At 40.7% G+C, this 15522-nt stretch overlaps 1 protein-coding gene across 1 annotated transcript; it reads right to left on the reverse strand.

The window, feature by feature from the left end:
- Positions 1-11663: 11663 nt before the first annotated feature.
- Positions 11664-14946, reverse strand: LOC126727685 (probable disease resistance protein RF9). Its single transcript, XM_050433612.1, has 3 exons — positions 13665-14946; positions 12422-13572; positions 11664-12274 (listed from the first exon to the last, which is right to left on the reverse strand). Exons 1-2 carry the CDS (start codon positions 14944-14946, stop codon positions 12425-12427), a joined length of 2430 nt encoding a protein of 809 aa, XP_050289569.1. The 3' UTR covers positions 11664-12274; positions 12422-12424.
- Positions 14947-15522: the final 576 nt, after the last annotated feature.

Below are 15522 nucleotides of genomic sequence, written 5' to 3' on the forward strand. Positions count from 1 at the left end.
ACCCAGGTAGTGTAGCCGAGATCATGTACCCCGACTTATACAAGGGGCTAAACTTAAGGCTTGATGACTTGATAGCCTACGACTCTTCTTTGGTGAGCTTCAATGGGAAGACTGTCATGCCAAGAGGTTAGATCAAACTACCTGTGCAAGCGGGTTCAGAAGTGGTGGAAGTAAACTTCATCATGGTGGATGTTTATTTCCCCTACACGACTATTGTAGCCAGACCTTGGCTTCATGCCCTGGAGGTCATCTCTTCCACTCTACACCAAAAGGTGAAATATCCGTTGGGGGGTCGCATTGAAGAAATCGTGGGGAGTCAATCCATAGCTAGGTAATGCTTGATGGCTGCCATCTTACATAAACCCAAAGTGGAGTCCTCGTCTTCTAATCAAAGGGGCTTATAGCAATTAAAAGCTCTGGGGTTGCCTATCAATGGATCAGTCGAGGAGGCCAAGTGTGAAGATTTAGAAAAGGTTGTTATAGGTGATGATCCGGAGAAGTTCTTTCAGGTTGAAGCTTAGCTGCCTCGTGAAGAAAAGGAAGAGCTGGTAGAATTTCTTAGTAGAAACATTGATGTGTTTGCATGGGACACTTATGAAGCCCCGGGGGTGGATCCAAACTTCATCTGTCATCATTTAAATGTTAATCCATCCATCATTCCCAAAAAGCAGTCACCTCGGCATTCGTCCAAAGAATATGCAGATGCTGTCAGGGATGAGGTGATGAAGCTCAAGCAGGAAGGGGATATCAAGGAAGTTTTCTACCCTGAATAGCTAGCCAATATTGTGGTGGTGAAAAAGAAGAATGGGAAGTGGCGAGTGTGTGTGGACTTCATAGATTTGAATGAGGCTTGCCCAAAAGATCCATTCCTTATGCCTCAAATAGATCAGTTGTTAGATGCAATGGTGGGCTATCCTTGGATGAGCTTCTTAGATACCTTTCAAGGGTATCATCAAATACCACTTGCCCTGGACAATCAAGAAAAGACAGCTTTTGTCACTCCCATTGGAAACTACCACTACAAGGTGATGCCCTTTGACTTAAAAAACACAAGGTCTACCTATCAAAGGATGATGATGAGAATGTTTGAACCACAGTTGGACAAAAGTATTGAAGTCTATATAGATGAAATGGTGGTGAAGAGTAAGGTGGTGTCCGAGCACGTTGGAGACGTCGGAAACATCTTTGAAATTCTAAGAAAACACAAGTTGTGCCTAAATGCTTCCAAGTGCTTATTTGGTGTGGGATCAGGCAAGTTCTTGGGATACATGGTGACTCATAAGGGAATCGATGTCAACCCTGATTAAATCAAAGCCATTAACAGTTTACAATCACCTTGGAATCCCAAAGAGGTCCAGAAACTTACCTGAATGACTACTGCCTTAAATCGATTTATTTCACGGTCAGCGGATAGATGCACACCTTTCTTCCCCCTGATGAATAAGTAGAAGGGATTTGAGTGGACCAAGGAGTGTGCTTTGGCTTTCCAGCAACTTAAGGAATATCTATCTCAACCACCTATCATGTCCAGTCTTGAGGTAGATGAGGTCTTGTTTGCTTATATCGCTGTGGCCCTTCATGCGGTAAGTTTGGTATTGATACGAGTTGATAGTGGCATACAACGACCAGTTTACTGTGTGAGCAAGTCACTACATGAGGCCGAGGTTCGTTATCTACCATTGGAGAAAGCCATCTTGGCGGTGGTGTATGGTACACAAAAGCTTCCCCATTACTTCAAAGCACACACAGTTGTTGTCCTGACTCAGCTTCCATTTAGGGCTATACTTCGAAGTGCTGATTACATGGGGAGGATTGCGAAATTAGGCACAATTCTAGGGGCTTTTGACATTAAGTACATGCCTCGTACCTCTATCAAGGGCCAGGTCCTCGCGGACCTAGTGGCCGAGTTCGCTGAACCCCCATTAGAAGAAATGGCAGTGACACAGAACATGGATGGAAAATCGGTTGACACAATCTCCCTGCAAGAACCTTTATTCTAGAAGATATACGTTGATGGTGTAGCAAATCAAACGGGCTCTGGAGTAGGGCTAGTTCTGATTTTTCCTGAACAAATCACCATTAAAAAGTCACTAAGACTGGGCTTCTCGGCTACAAATAATGAGGCTGAATATGAAGCTCTGCTGGAAGGAATGTCCATGGTTCAAAGAATGGGGGGAAAGGCAGTAAAGATGTTCTCGGACTCAAGACTGGTTGTTGGCCAAGTGAAAGGCGAGTTAGAGGCAAGAGATGAGAGAATGCAAGGGTACTTAAGTCAAGTTAGGCATTTGCAATCAAATTTTGAATCATTTAGCCTACTGCATGTCCCTAGAAGTGGAAACACACATGTTGATTTCCTAGCCACGCTTGCAACCTCCTCGGCGTAGAGTTTACCTCGGGTTATTCTTATAGAGGACTTGTGCAAACCCACGGAGGTAAGGGGAAAGGCGGTCCATGTTCACCAAGTCAGAGTAGGGCCTAGCTAGATGGATCTCATAATACTATTCTTCAGAGAAGACATCTTGCCGGAGGGTAAATTGGAAGTTGACAAAGTACAGAGAAAGGCACCTCGTTTTTGGCTATCCGAGGACCGAAAATTGTACAAACGCTCATTTTCTAGGCCATATCTACTCTACATACACCCCGAGGCATCATAATTACTCCTTGAAGAATTGCATGGAGGGATTTGTAGAAGCCACATGGGAGACAGATCTTTATCTCACAGAGCCATCATGCAAGGCTTTTAGTGGCTAAATATGTAGAAAGAAACGCAAGAATATGTCAAGAAATGTGATCAATGCCAAAAATTTGCACCAAATATACATCAGCCAAGAGGAGTCCTTAACCCCCTATCTAGCCCTTGGCCATTTGCTTAATGGAGGTCAGACATCGTTGGCCTTTTCCCTAAAGAAGTAGGAAACAAGAGATATTTGTTGGTCGACACAGACTACTTCACTAAGTGGGTTGAAACTGAGCCTTTGGCAAATATCAGGGACGTGGATGCCAAGAAATTTTTTGGAAAAACATTGTCACAAAGTTCGGGGTCCCTCGTACCCTCATCTCAGACAATGGCCTTCAATTCGACAGTAAATCTTTCAGGAGATACTGTTGTAATCTTGGAATTACAAACAGGTATTCCACTCCAGCTTATCCTCAAGGGAATGGACAGGCCGAGGTTGTTAACAAGGTCATAGTGAACGGACTCAAGAAAGGGCTGGATGACGCGAAGGGAAGATGGGTAGAAGAGTTGTCACATGTCCTCTGGATGTATAGAACTACATCTCGCAGGTCAACAGCAGAGACCCCATTTTCAATGACCTATGGAGCCGAGGTTGTCATTCCTTTAGAAACCGGCTCCTCAACATTAAGGACCAGCTCGTTCAATCCGAGCAGTAACAATGAGTTGCTGGAGAAGAGCCTAGACTTTATTGAAGAAAGAAGAGAAAGTGCAAAGGTTCAATTGGCATACTACCGACATAAACTCAAGCAAGATTATGATGCCAACGTAAAGTAGAGACCATTAGTGCCTAGTGACTTGGTGTTGAGAAAAGTCTTGGGTAATGTAAAGAACTCAGCGTGGGGAAAGCTAGGGCCCAATTGGAAATGACCATATCGCATCACCTCGGTGGCTGGTATAGGAGCATATTTTCTGGAAGACTTAGATGAGCATGTAATACCGCGTCTTTGGAATGTAAACAATCTAAAAAGGTATTATTATTAATAAAAATTTTCCTTTTTCAATATGTTCATTTGTTGTATAAAGGCATTGTACTTCCCTTTATCCATTATTTATAAGTGTTAAACAGAACCTTAGCTATGCGTGGTCCCTCGGACCATATACTTTGGCAAAATTAACACTCAATGACATATTTATAAGTGTTAAACAGAACATTAGCTATGCATGGTCTCTCGGACCACATACTTTGGCAAAATTAATACTCAATGGCATCATTATAAGTGTTAAATAGAACCTTAAATATGCCTGGTCCCTCGAACCACATACTTTGGCAAAATTAACTTTCAATGGCATCGTTATAAGTGTTAAACAGAACCTTATCTATGCCTGGTCCCTCGGACCATGTACTTTGGCAAAATTAACACTCAATGGCATCTTTATAAGTATTAAACAGAACCTTAGCTATGTTTGTTCCCTTAGACCACATACTTTGCCAAAATTAACACTCAATGACATCCTTATAAGAGCATCCACATCTGGAATTCCTATCTCATCCTATTTTACCATCCCAAAAAGTCACTTTATTAATTATACAATACAATTTTACAATACTCTCAGCATCCCAATTTTTATTTTCCTATTTTATTCATTAAAATAATATTTTCACATAATAAAATAATATATCCCTAAACCCAAATAAAAACAAAAACCCAAAACCCAAGACCCAAATCACAACCACCTGCTACTAGAACATTCCCAAACTGTTGCTTGAAACCTCGGCCACAAACTCCGGCAACCACGGCAACCCACAATCAAAATCAAAATCAAACCAAACCATGGCAACCCCCAACTCCACCACCATGAACCCACCAAAAAAAAAAAAAAAAAAAAAAAAAAAATCATACCAATTCCTTTAAGCACCAATCACAGCAACCAAAAAAAAAAAAAAAAAAAAAAACCCAATCCAGAACTTAGAGAAGATGATCCAAGTCCCAAATAAAAACAAAAACCCAAAACTCAAGACCCAAATCACAACCACCTGCTACTAGAACATACCCAAACTGTTGCTTGAAACCCCAGCCACAAACTCCGGCAAGCACGGCAACCCACAAAATCAAAATCAAAATCAAACCAATCCACGACAACCCCCAACTCCACCACCATGAACCCACAAAAAAATAAAAATAAAATAAAAATCAAACCAATTCCTTTAAGCACCCATCACAGCAAAAAAAAAAAAAAAAAAAAAATCCCAATCCAGAACTCAGAGAAGACAATCCAAGTAGAAGATGATCCACCACGATCCACCACAACCCACCATGATCCACGGAGAAGACGAGAAGCTTGGCATTGGCAACGATGGCGAGAGAGAGAGGGGATGAGAGAGAAGAGAGAGGCTTGGTCAGGTGGCTTGCGGTGGCCTTGACGGTGGCTTGCGGTGGGGCCTGTGGCAGTGAGTCCGGCCATGGTGGTCTGGTGATGGCATTCATGTCCACCATGGCTTTGGGTTTGAAGAGGAGGGAATGAAAGAATGAGAAAGGAAGAGAGAGAAGAATCAGATAATATAATAATAATTTATAATTATACAATGTTGCTATAGTACCATCTTATTTGTAAGATGGTACTGTAGTAGTATTGTAAAATTTTTTACAATCCACACATTTTGCAAGTCCGGCTGGAGCAACATTTGAAGGCTGAAATGCTAAAATATCTCAACATATGTCATATAGCATTTGGGTTGCGGATGCTCTAAGTGTTAAACAGAACCTTAACTATGCCTGGTCCCTCGAACCACATACTTTGGCAAAATTAACACTCAATGGCATCTTAATAAGTGTTAAACCGAACCTTAGCTATGCCTGGTCCCTCGGACCACATACTTTGACAAAATTAACACTCAATGATATCTTTATAAGTGTTAAACAGAACCTTAGCTATTCCTGGTCCCTCAGACCACATACTTTAGCAAAATTAACACTCTGTGACATCTATTCATTTTTTTTCTAAGTATTAAACAGAACGTAAGTTATATTAGGCTCATCGGACCACATACTTTGGTGAAATTAACACTCTATAATATCTTTATATAAGTGGAAAACAAAACCAAAGTTATGTCAGGCTCCTTGGACCATATACTATGGTAAAATTAACACATTTTGATATCTTTTTATTTCTCACTAACTGTCAAGACGAACCAAATATTATAACCAACTCCTCAGATTGGTAGCTCTAAGTAAGTTAATATTCTTAATTACTTATCTAAGTATTGAGCAGAATGAGGAATATCTCTCCCTCTTATTCTTTACAAAGTATATTATTTATCTTCATTAGATCTAGCTTTCATTGTAGAAAGGTCAATTCACAGTACAGGTATGTGTTAAAATTCTCTATTGGTGGTATTTGGTTAAATTGATTAAATTGTTAACAACGTATTGTTATCAGTTTTTACTAAGGTAAAGTAACAAAAGTTCAATGCTATTTATAATAGTAGTACTCAAAGCACATAGAACAAAAGTGCAAGAGATGAAGAGAAAAGCATTCTCATTAAATGAAAGAGAAAATACATTAAATACATTGAGAGAATGTCATTTAAAAAAAAAAACTACTACTACAAAAGAAATTCCAAAGAAAATCCTAAGTGCTAGGCTTTGGCCTTGGGAGCAGGAGGGTCTTCTTTCTAACTCGGCTGGGAGGTAGGAGCATCCCTGGCCCTAGGATCAACTTCTTGGGTTTTGGCCTCTGCTTCCTTCACCTTGGCTACAGCTTTCCTGTCCTTGGCAGTGCCCTTGGCTTCTGAGGAGAGCTTTTTCTCCTTGCCCTTACCCTTGTCTTTGTCCCCCTCAGCCCCTTGGCCTTGATCACCAACTTGGCTGGATCCTTTCAAAGCCTCAGGGAGAGGGAGAGTAGCTTAAGTAGTCAGCAGCTACTCTAAGGACTCAGGAGTAGTGGTAGAGGGAGATGGGAGGTCGCCCGAGATTTCACAGATATCAGGGTGGTAGTATGTTTTTCCTGGTTGTCTCCACTCCGAGTCTGCAGGGACTCCTGCAATGTTGAAGGCTTCTGCCCACGTGGCATCACAGTAATCCCTGCATACGGCTAGCTCCTCAGTCAGCCTGGCTTGTATTTCTTCCACGCTGAGGTTGTAGGCTGCTTGTTTTTCGGCCTTTGCTGCCTCTTTGGCCAACTGAGCCGCCTCTTTGGCCTTCTGCAGCTCTACTCTAAGATCCAGCACAAGTTGCCTGGAAGTAGCTAGCTCTATCTCTGCTTGATAAAGCAACTTGCGCTGGTCCTCGACTTGAGTCTCAACACTTTTTAGCCCTGCCAGAGCGCTTTTCCTATCCCTCTTTGAGACAGTCAGCTTGGAGCTCCTTATTCTCCTCCTTTGAGGCCCCTAAGGCCTTTTTAGTCTCAAGGCAGAGGTCGGCCTCATTCTTGACATCATTCCGAGTCCTGTTAACCCATTCCTCGGCCAGAAAGACCTCCTGGGTAATCTGCACAAAAATAATATTGTAACCCCATGTGAACAAATGAGAGAGCCTATTAGTACTAAAATAAGTAAAGAGAGAGAGATTGTGAACTTACCATAGCAAGGTCCCTTTTTAGGGACAAGAAGAGGTCATGTTGTTACAACTTCCTCACAGCATCCATGTCCTTGGGTAAAAGGAGTGGCTGCTCTAAGGCCTCAGCCACATGCGCAAAGTGACCTCTTTGGTACTCCCTGATGGAGGAATTCCAAGGAATGGCGGCCAGGTCCACCTTTAGCCGAAGAGACCAAGTGCGCTATTGTAGGCGTACCTTGGCTAGGTTTTGTTCCTCCCTGTTGTCCACAGATGAGGACCTCTTGTCCTTGGGATCCTTGGCAGCCTTTGGTTGTTTTGCGCCCTTCTAAGGGGGCAACTCCCCTTCCTCAATCTCCTATATTGGCCTTTTCTTCTTTAAATCTCGCATCGCATGCAATCCGAGGTCAGTAGGGAGAGGAGGGGGAAGAGTTGGAGGAACTTGGGACTTGGGGATTTCTTGTGAAGTTACCCCCTTATTCTTGGCAGACATAAGGTCCCTCAGGCTTCTCCTTTGGTTTAAAGTCATTTCTTCTTCTTCTGAACTGAAGTCTATCTGGGCAACCACAAGTCTTGGAAGATTGGCCGTGAAGAATCTATCAAAATCGGCCTCGGTGTCCGAGAGCTCTATCGGCTTTTCTGGCACTTCACCTTCCTCGTCAAGGCGGAATTGGTCTATCTCGGCCTCGAGGGATAGATGTGTAAAGTCAGTCTCTTCTCTCGGAGCGGCTACTTCCTAAGGAACCTGTTGAAGTGGTAACACCACGGGTGGAAGGTCTCTTTGAGCCAAATATCCCGGCTTAGAGACGTCTATGTGTGCCAATCTAGAGTCACTAGCCCTTATTGCCTGGCCTATGTCTTGAAATGTGCGAGACAGGGGCTGTAATCCAAAATCAAGTAAGCGGCCCATAGCTATTTGTCTTCGCTTATGAATATCTCGGATCTCAGCCTCAGCAATTTGTTAAGACCTGGTACGTTGACCAAGCTGAGTCTTAGAGTGATGTGGTTTTTATCTGCAAAAACGTTCGAGGAGGAAATTATGGTTAGATCAACAAAAAACTGTTATTCGAGAAGGTGAAATGTTAAGGCAGAGTTATTTAAAAAAAAAATACATATATAAGAAGACTAAAATCCTTGCTAAGGGACCTAATCTTAGAGTACCCCACCTGGTTTTCTTGCCCGATTTGGGCAATGAAGTCCATCATGCCACTCCCCAGAGACGACCAGATAATCATCTTTTATGCCCTTGTTGGACTTAGGAAGGCAAGATATCAATCTAACGACATCGGATCGGAACTTGATGTAATATCCTGCATTGGCAAGGGAATGACACTCGTACATGTGAACGACGTCGTGCTATGTAAGCCCTAAGTTCATCTGATCATTCAAGGCATCTATACTCCCTAGAACCCTAAACAGATTGGGAGCGCACTGATAGGGACACAACCTATGATTGAGCAGGTAGTCTCTGGTTATCCTACCTATGGGAAGTGTCATTCCTCCCTCTATGAAAGCGATCATTGGAATAACAACTTCACCCTCCTCTCTATCTGTAAGTATTTGGTTAGGAGGACAATATTGTAAGCCCACTCCCTATGGGATATGGTATTTGGCCCTAAAACCCTCCATACCGACCGGAGAGTCCACTAAGTGCTTGAGTCTACCTATCTAAGCAAACATGGATGACACAGAGAATGTTTTCTAATAAGGAAGAAGGTCGATGAGCTTGACCGAGGAGAAAAAGAAAGTTTGAAGAAATAGATACTTATGAAAACAAGTGAGTGTATCAAATCCTGAACCTTGAGAAAAATCTTTTAAGAGTTTCTTAAGGAAAAGAGTTAAGGAATCTTAGGTGTGCAGAGGGTTTAGTGAGTTGGAGAGCTTGAAATCTTTAGAGAGCTTGAAAATTTGTAAAGTAAAGGGAAAATGACTCCCCTCAAGGCTTTATATAGAGGGTGAAAAATGAGTGGGAGTTATCCTACTCAAAATTCCAGGAAAAAGATCAACCGTTGGATTTGCGCCTCACCATTAGATGTGGGGAACATAACACCGCCTGGAGCAATTAATGACGCCTCGCGGGCTCCAAAGCGTCAGTGGCAATGATGGGGCTCGCAAAACGGCACTCCCACGTGTGTAAATCAAAGGGCGAAATAATATTAGCACATGAAAAATCAAAACCCCACTTTTCTCCTCGAATGGGAGGGAAAAAACCGGAGTTTTGAAGGGCTATTGTAGGGTTAAGGGCCCAAATTATATATTGGGCTTTGGGCCTTGGCTGAGAGCATGAGCAGTCCAAGGAGGAACAAATGGTAATGAATGGTTCGGACCCAGGACTTAACAAGCAAAATACAAATTGGAGGGTGGTTCGAGGAGTAATATCTCCTCGGACATGATCATACAGCTCAAATCTGTATTCCAACAATCAAAGTGACATTCCAGGAAGCTCTAGTGATAAGGATGTGTAGCATACACATATAAGGGTAATGGGAACTTAGAAATATCTAAGGAAAAATTGCTATCACCGTATTGAATACACTGCAGCTACTTTTCTGGCTGCATTTATGTGGAGAAGACCCTTAAATAGTGCTGCCTTAGCTACCACAACTCACAGAAAATCAAAGAGGGTGTCTGATGGGATAGGTACTCAAGTAAGGGTTCAGATGATCAACAATTGTAGGATCAAGATGATCCAAAGGGAACTATATAATGTAAGGGACCTTCCATGTGGAAGGGAGGGCGAAAAATATAGAAAGAATACTATAGCAATTAAAATTATACTTGTACCCAATTATTATTGATTTGTATTGAAAAAAACCTCATCGGACAGTGAATTCATTCAACTTTGTGTTCTTTGTTCTTGCTTGATCATCTTTTAAATCCATACTAGCCGTTGTCAAATTTATTAAGGCCTATTTCTTCGACCCATTCTCTACAAATTTATTGTATTGGGCTTATTGGGCCAAGATCTCTTACATCTTGGGCTTGGGCTACAAACCGTGTCCCTACAAATATTATGTGGATTAATTTACTAGTAGGAGTAATAGAATTCATAATATAATATTATGTAGAGGAATTTATTAATAATAGAATTCAATCTTTTGTAAATTATCTTAATAATCAAGGAGACTAAGAAAATTTTGGAGAGTTTTAGTTTTTATTTTATTTTATTTTTTTTGGAGAAGGATGTAGAGTTTCAGTTGAAGTAGAATTTTAAGTTTAATAGAGTTTTATGTGAGTAAATTATTGGCAATAGAATTTAGTCTAGGGTAAACTATCTTAATAATTAAGTAATGGGTGTAGCCGTGTGGATACTTTTCGCAAAATGAAGATATATAATTACTTGGTATAACCTGAACTGGCCAATTTTTATTATATAATATAATATATGATATGAAATGAAATGATTTTCATAAACAGTATACAATAAGATAGTGTATATATATATATATATATTTTAGAAATACAATATGATAGTATATGGTACACCACTACACTGTTTAGCCTATCTATGTAATCTTTACCTGACAATAAAAAGTATACTATTCTCACTTTTCTCTCCACAACCCCCCTCTAGTTCTCTCTCTCTCTCCCTCCCTCATTGATTTGCTTGTTGTGGACCAATGACGGGAGGTTCATCAATCGTAAGCATCATCCTCATCCTCGAGGCCAGTATCGTGGCTTAAGTGCTTGACTTGGTTTGGCAGAAGGTCTGTCACTGCTAGTTCATGCGGGATTAGCATCAATTGGCAATATTATTTTTGTTATGCATATACAAATTTTAATCACCATAGTTTTAGATTTGTGAGTTACATGTTGATTTTCATGATCATGCAGTAATAGATTCACATTATTTCATTACTTGGATGGTATATAATTTAAATTATGCTTCATATATATGGTGACGCTGCTTGAGCAACTTGCAAGACACGTAGATTTGCGTTATAATGAACCTTATGGTGGGTGGCAGTGTCAAGGAGGAGGAGGTAGCAATTAAGATGTGGTGATCTCTTTGAGTGTTGACGGCAAAGTTTTATTTGGAATTGTTTTTGGACAGCTGTTGGGTTTAGGTAGCTGGTGGCTGGGCTTATTTGGTAGATGTGTTTTTTTATTTGGACAACAAGGATGGTTTGTAATGGTTTTTTGTGGGGCTTTGAAAGTTAGTTTTTTGGTGGGTCGAAAACACGAACTTGAAACTGATTAAATATTCCTATGATATATTCCAAATTAAATTTGATGCGAGTGTCTATAACATTTTTATAACAAATTTTAAATGCAAAAAAGAATTTTACTGAATTCAAATTAGAATATGTAATAACTTGTAACTTAGGTTTGTTGTGAAAATATTATGAAAGTAACATTATAAAAAATTATGCAGAGAAAAATCAGAAAAATGCAATAGATAGATAGGTAACTTTCTGAGTTGCGATATTTTATTTGCACTTCCCCGTCACGCTCACTTTGGATACAATGAATTTCTGTTGTTGTAATATTCAACTAAATGTCTCACAATCTTTTTTTTTTTCTATTGGAAAATGTCTCACTCTCCTACTTATCTTTGCAATGAGACTACACTTTTTTTTCTCCAAACCCAAGGGTATGCTTCTTGTATATATAGAAAACTGAAAACTGACCTGGCACTTTTCCTATTTGAAGAGGCTTTAGAAGACATGGCTTGGATTCAGTGTTCGTGCATTGAATCTGATACAAACACTTGCCATGTGTCTGCATTATATCAGTCAAGTGTGGAGGAACACTAGACCCAAATCTGACCGTCTCAAACTACTATACCAAGAAAAAAAAAAAGAAAAAAAAGAAAAAAAAACAAACTTGTGGGCTTGTCTATTGGTGCCCTCTACACCTCAAAGTTCAACACAAGGTCCATGTCATCTAGTGTAATGCTGTTGATGGGCCAAATTCAGTTGAGACGAAGGAGTGAACTTTTGGCAGAATCTTTGCCGGGAATTGGAGAATTAGCTAGCACACAAGAAGTCTGGGCTATAATTTCATCTGAATTCTTGCCTCTGCTTATATTTCTCCTACAAGGCTACAATCACAGAAAGTAAATACTTAAAACCGAACAGATTGACTAGTTTACTTAAAACCGAACAGATTGACTAGCAACTACTTTCAAATTTTCAAATGCCATAATTTATAAAATAAAATAGAATGAAAAATTATAGAGAAATCTCACCGGCTAAGGATTAAGTGGAAGTTTGCTCACTTGGACAGATGCATTAACCAGGACTCTTTTAAAATTTGCTACAAATTCATCAGACATATTTGTTAAGATTACTTCTTTCAATGGGATGATTAGCTGTAATCCTTCTGGCCGCTGCAATCTATTGCAACATCTGATCTCTAATTCTCTAAGGAGAGGCATGGATCCTTCCTCCACAATCCACTCCTCTAAATTCTCCAGCTTCCACAGTTTCAAGATACGAAGTTCAGGAAATCCTTCACAGAGACATGTCATTTGTTGCCCTGCATAAGATTTACCCAAAAGCCTGAGAGAGTTTAGGTGACGTAACTGACCTAGCATATGCATTGGATCTCGCTCAATCTCTGATGCTGACAAAGTGAGAGCTTTGAGGTTTGGAGGAAATGAATAATCTCTTGGTAACTGTCCCAGCAAATACAAATCGTATAGCTTTTGGTGCTCTGCAATGGCCCCCAACTCAAGAATTGAAGGCTGATCAAATAGGTCAATTGATCTCAACCTTAAGGATTGAAGATCACTCAATTGTGAAATACTGTCAGCTATTTCCCTAACAGCTGACCTTGAAGAACATGTCAACTTCAGTTTCTTGAGGCCACGTAATTTGCTCAAGCAATTATTCACAAGACTCTTATTGCCTATGAACAGACCTGATAAGCTCTGAAGGTTGGTTAGATATCCAATATTTGGCATTCTAAAAGACATATCAGAATCATTCAGGTAGAGATATCTAAGATTCTTTGCCTTCCCAATGGAATTTGGCAAATTTGTTATATTGGTGTGCTTCACATCTAGAGTTTCCAGGTATGGCAGATTACCAACCGATATTGGAAGTGCATCTAAGGAAGTCCATCTCAAACCTAGGGACTTAAGGAGCAACAACTTACCTATTGTCTCATGTAGCACAGGTTTGTAGACATGCTCAAGATCAAGCAGTATGAGCATTCCAAAGCCTCTACTATTGACAATATTGTTTAGAAACAATCCTATCTCTTTGTTGGGCGAATCTCGTTTCCTGGTGTTAAAAGATACCCAAGAACGCAGAGATAATATGTAAGGATCCAAAGAAGGATAGTTCCTGATGCCTGCATACTCAACTAGTCGCCAAATATCAACTCCAGGAGACTCTGCAGATGTATAAGCTATGTTGTTGTGGACACGAAAAAGATTTAAACACTCAGCTTTTGGGTGGAACACATCCCATATACTACCTGCATACGACATCTTTTTGGGCTTCCAGCAAATCCCGCCTTTTCTACTTCAATCAAGTTTCTACTTATTAGCTGTTTGAGAATTTTCCATGCAAGATCTATATCATCAATATGCTCCTCAGGCAAGGGAGTAACCCATCCCTCTGCACGCCAATGATAAAACAACCTCCTTATTGGAATCTCAACCGCTCTGGGGAAGAGCCCAAAATAAAGAAAACAACATTTCACTCGAGAAGAAAGGTCCTGATAACTCAAAGCCAAGATATTCTCTTGAGCTGCATGGGGAATCACAGTGGAAAATTCCTCTTTATCTGTGGTTGACAATTCTTGTTGAACTTCAGGTGGCACAGACAATTGTCTTGAAGCCATGCATGACAATTGCTCAATCACACAGCGCCAGTTGCTTAAATCTTTAGTGGACAGTATTCCACCCAGTACAAGAATTGCCCAAGGTGAACCATCACATTGTCTCAGGATATCATTCTGGAGATTGATCAACTCAGGAGAGTTGAGGCTATCTTCTGCTATTCGTGCCTTCTTCAAAAACAATGTCCAGCCCTCCTCATCGGTTAACCTTCGTAGACTGATAGGATTTCTCCACCGACTAGCAGCACGCGCTACATCTTGGCTGCGAGTGGTGAGAATCAACGGACTCCTACCTCCTATGCATTTCAAGACAACTGAAAGTTTGTCCAAATCATACGGTGTCCGGACATCATCTACAACTATCAGACAATGTTTTTTCTTTGAAAAACTTTCCAGCATCGACTCCAGCTCATTATCTTGTAAATTTTCATCAACCCTCTCCCGGTTAAGCTGTTTCAAGATGTCTACTAAAAAATCTTTACCTTCATAATCCACAGAAAAATTAACCCAAGCATGGCTATGGAAACGATGCTCAGCAACTTTCATGCTACAAACTCTTTTGGCCAGAACCGTCTTGCCAGAGCCTGCCATACCAGTTACTACGATAACAGTATCTAATTCTCCCTTTTTTGGGTCGAATAGTTGGTTTACTAACTCATCTACTTTATCATAAGGAACAACAAAATCTGAATCATATGACACCAGATAATCTGAATTTCTAGGTTGTGTTGGCTGAGGACGTGAACTGGTGGCGCCTGTTGGTCCCAGTTTTGTGTGTTGCCTGAGTATTTTGGCATGAGGAATTAGTTTCTCCATCTCATCACCTATGTCAGACTGGCCCCGCATAGATTTGTAGGGGATGAGAGACATCACCTTATTCCAAAGATTCCGCTTCCAAGAGTGACATTCCTGGAAATTCACCATTAATGCACAACGGTCTGGCTAGAGTTAATAGCACGACTGAAACGGAAATTCCTCAATCACATCCAGCTAATCCCGATATGGAAGTAGAATTAAAGAGTCCTAATGATGTTCAAACGGCACCAGGAAATATTGAAGAAGATATTGATGAAAGGTTAAGAAAGGAAAAGATTTGTGACTCAGCAGTTGACTTAATCAGGGACTCCACCTCACATGCTCAATTAAAACACACTAAGCAGCAACTTATCACCTCACGTGTTGATCAGGTTTCTCCTAGGACTTCACCGACTATTGAGAAAGCACACAGCCCTCAGACCTGGACACGGAAAAACAAATCGCATAGCTCAGCTGTATCAGGTGCAAGGCAGAATATTTCGGGCCAGAAAAGAGTAGCAGATGAAACAGATTATCAACTTGAGGTGCCTTCTAAATGCATCCAGGTTCTCCATAATGATGAGCAAACAATTTCTTTATTGGCAGAGACTAACAGTCAGTCCTGCCAACAGCAATGAGTTGCTTAGCATGGAATTGTCGTGGGCTTGGGAACCTACGTACAGGAAGAGAGCTCGTGGATTTAGT

Source organism: Quercus robur, chromosome 5, assembly GCF_932294415.1.
Source record: "Quercus robur chromosome 5, dhQueRobu3.1, whole genome shotgun sequence".
Taxonomy (NCBI): domain Eukaryota; kingdom Viridiplantae; phylum Streptophyta; class Magnoliopsida; order Fagales; family Fagaceae; genus Quercus; species Quercus robur.

Excerpts from the sequence above, each read along its gene's own strand:
- LOC126727685 (XM_050433612.1), bottom strand. The coding sequence starts at position 14,946 with ATGGTGAATTTCCAGGAATGTCACTCTTGGAAGCGGAATCTTTGGAAT. Across the intron at positions 13,573-13,664 it reads TGGAAGCCCAAAAAGATGTC|AGTCTCCTGGAGTTGATATT; the intron begins GTATGCAGGTAG and ends ATACATCTGCAG.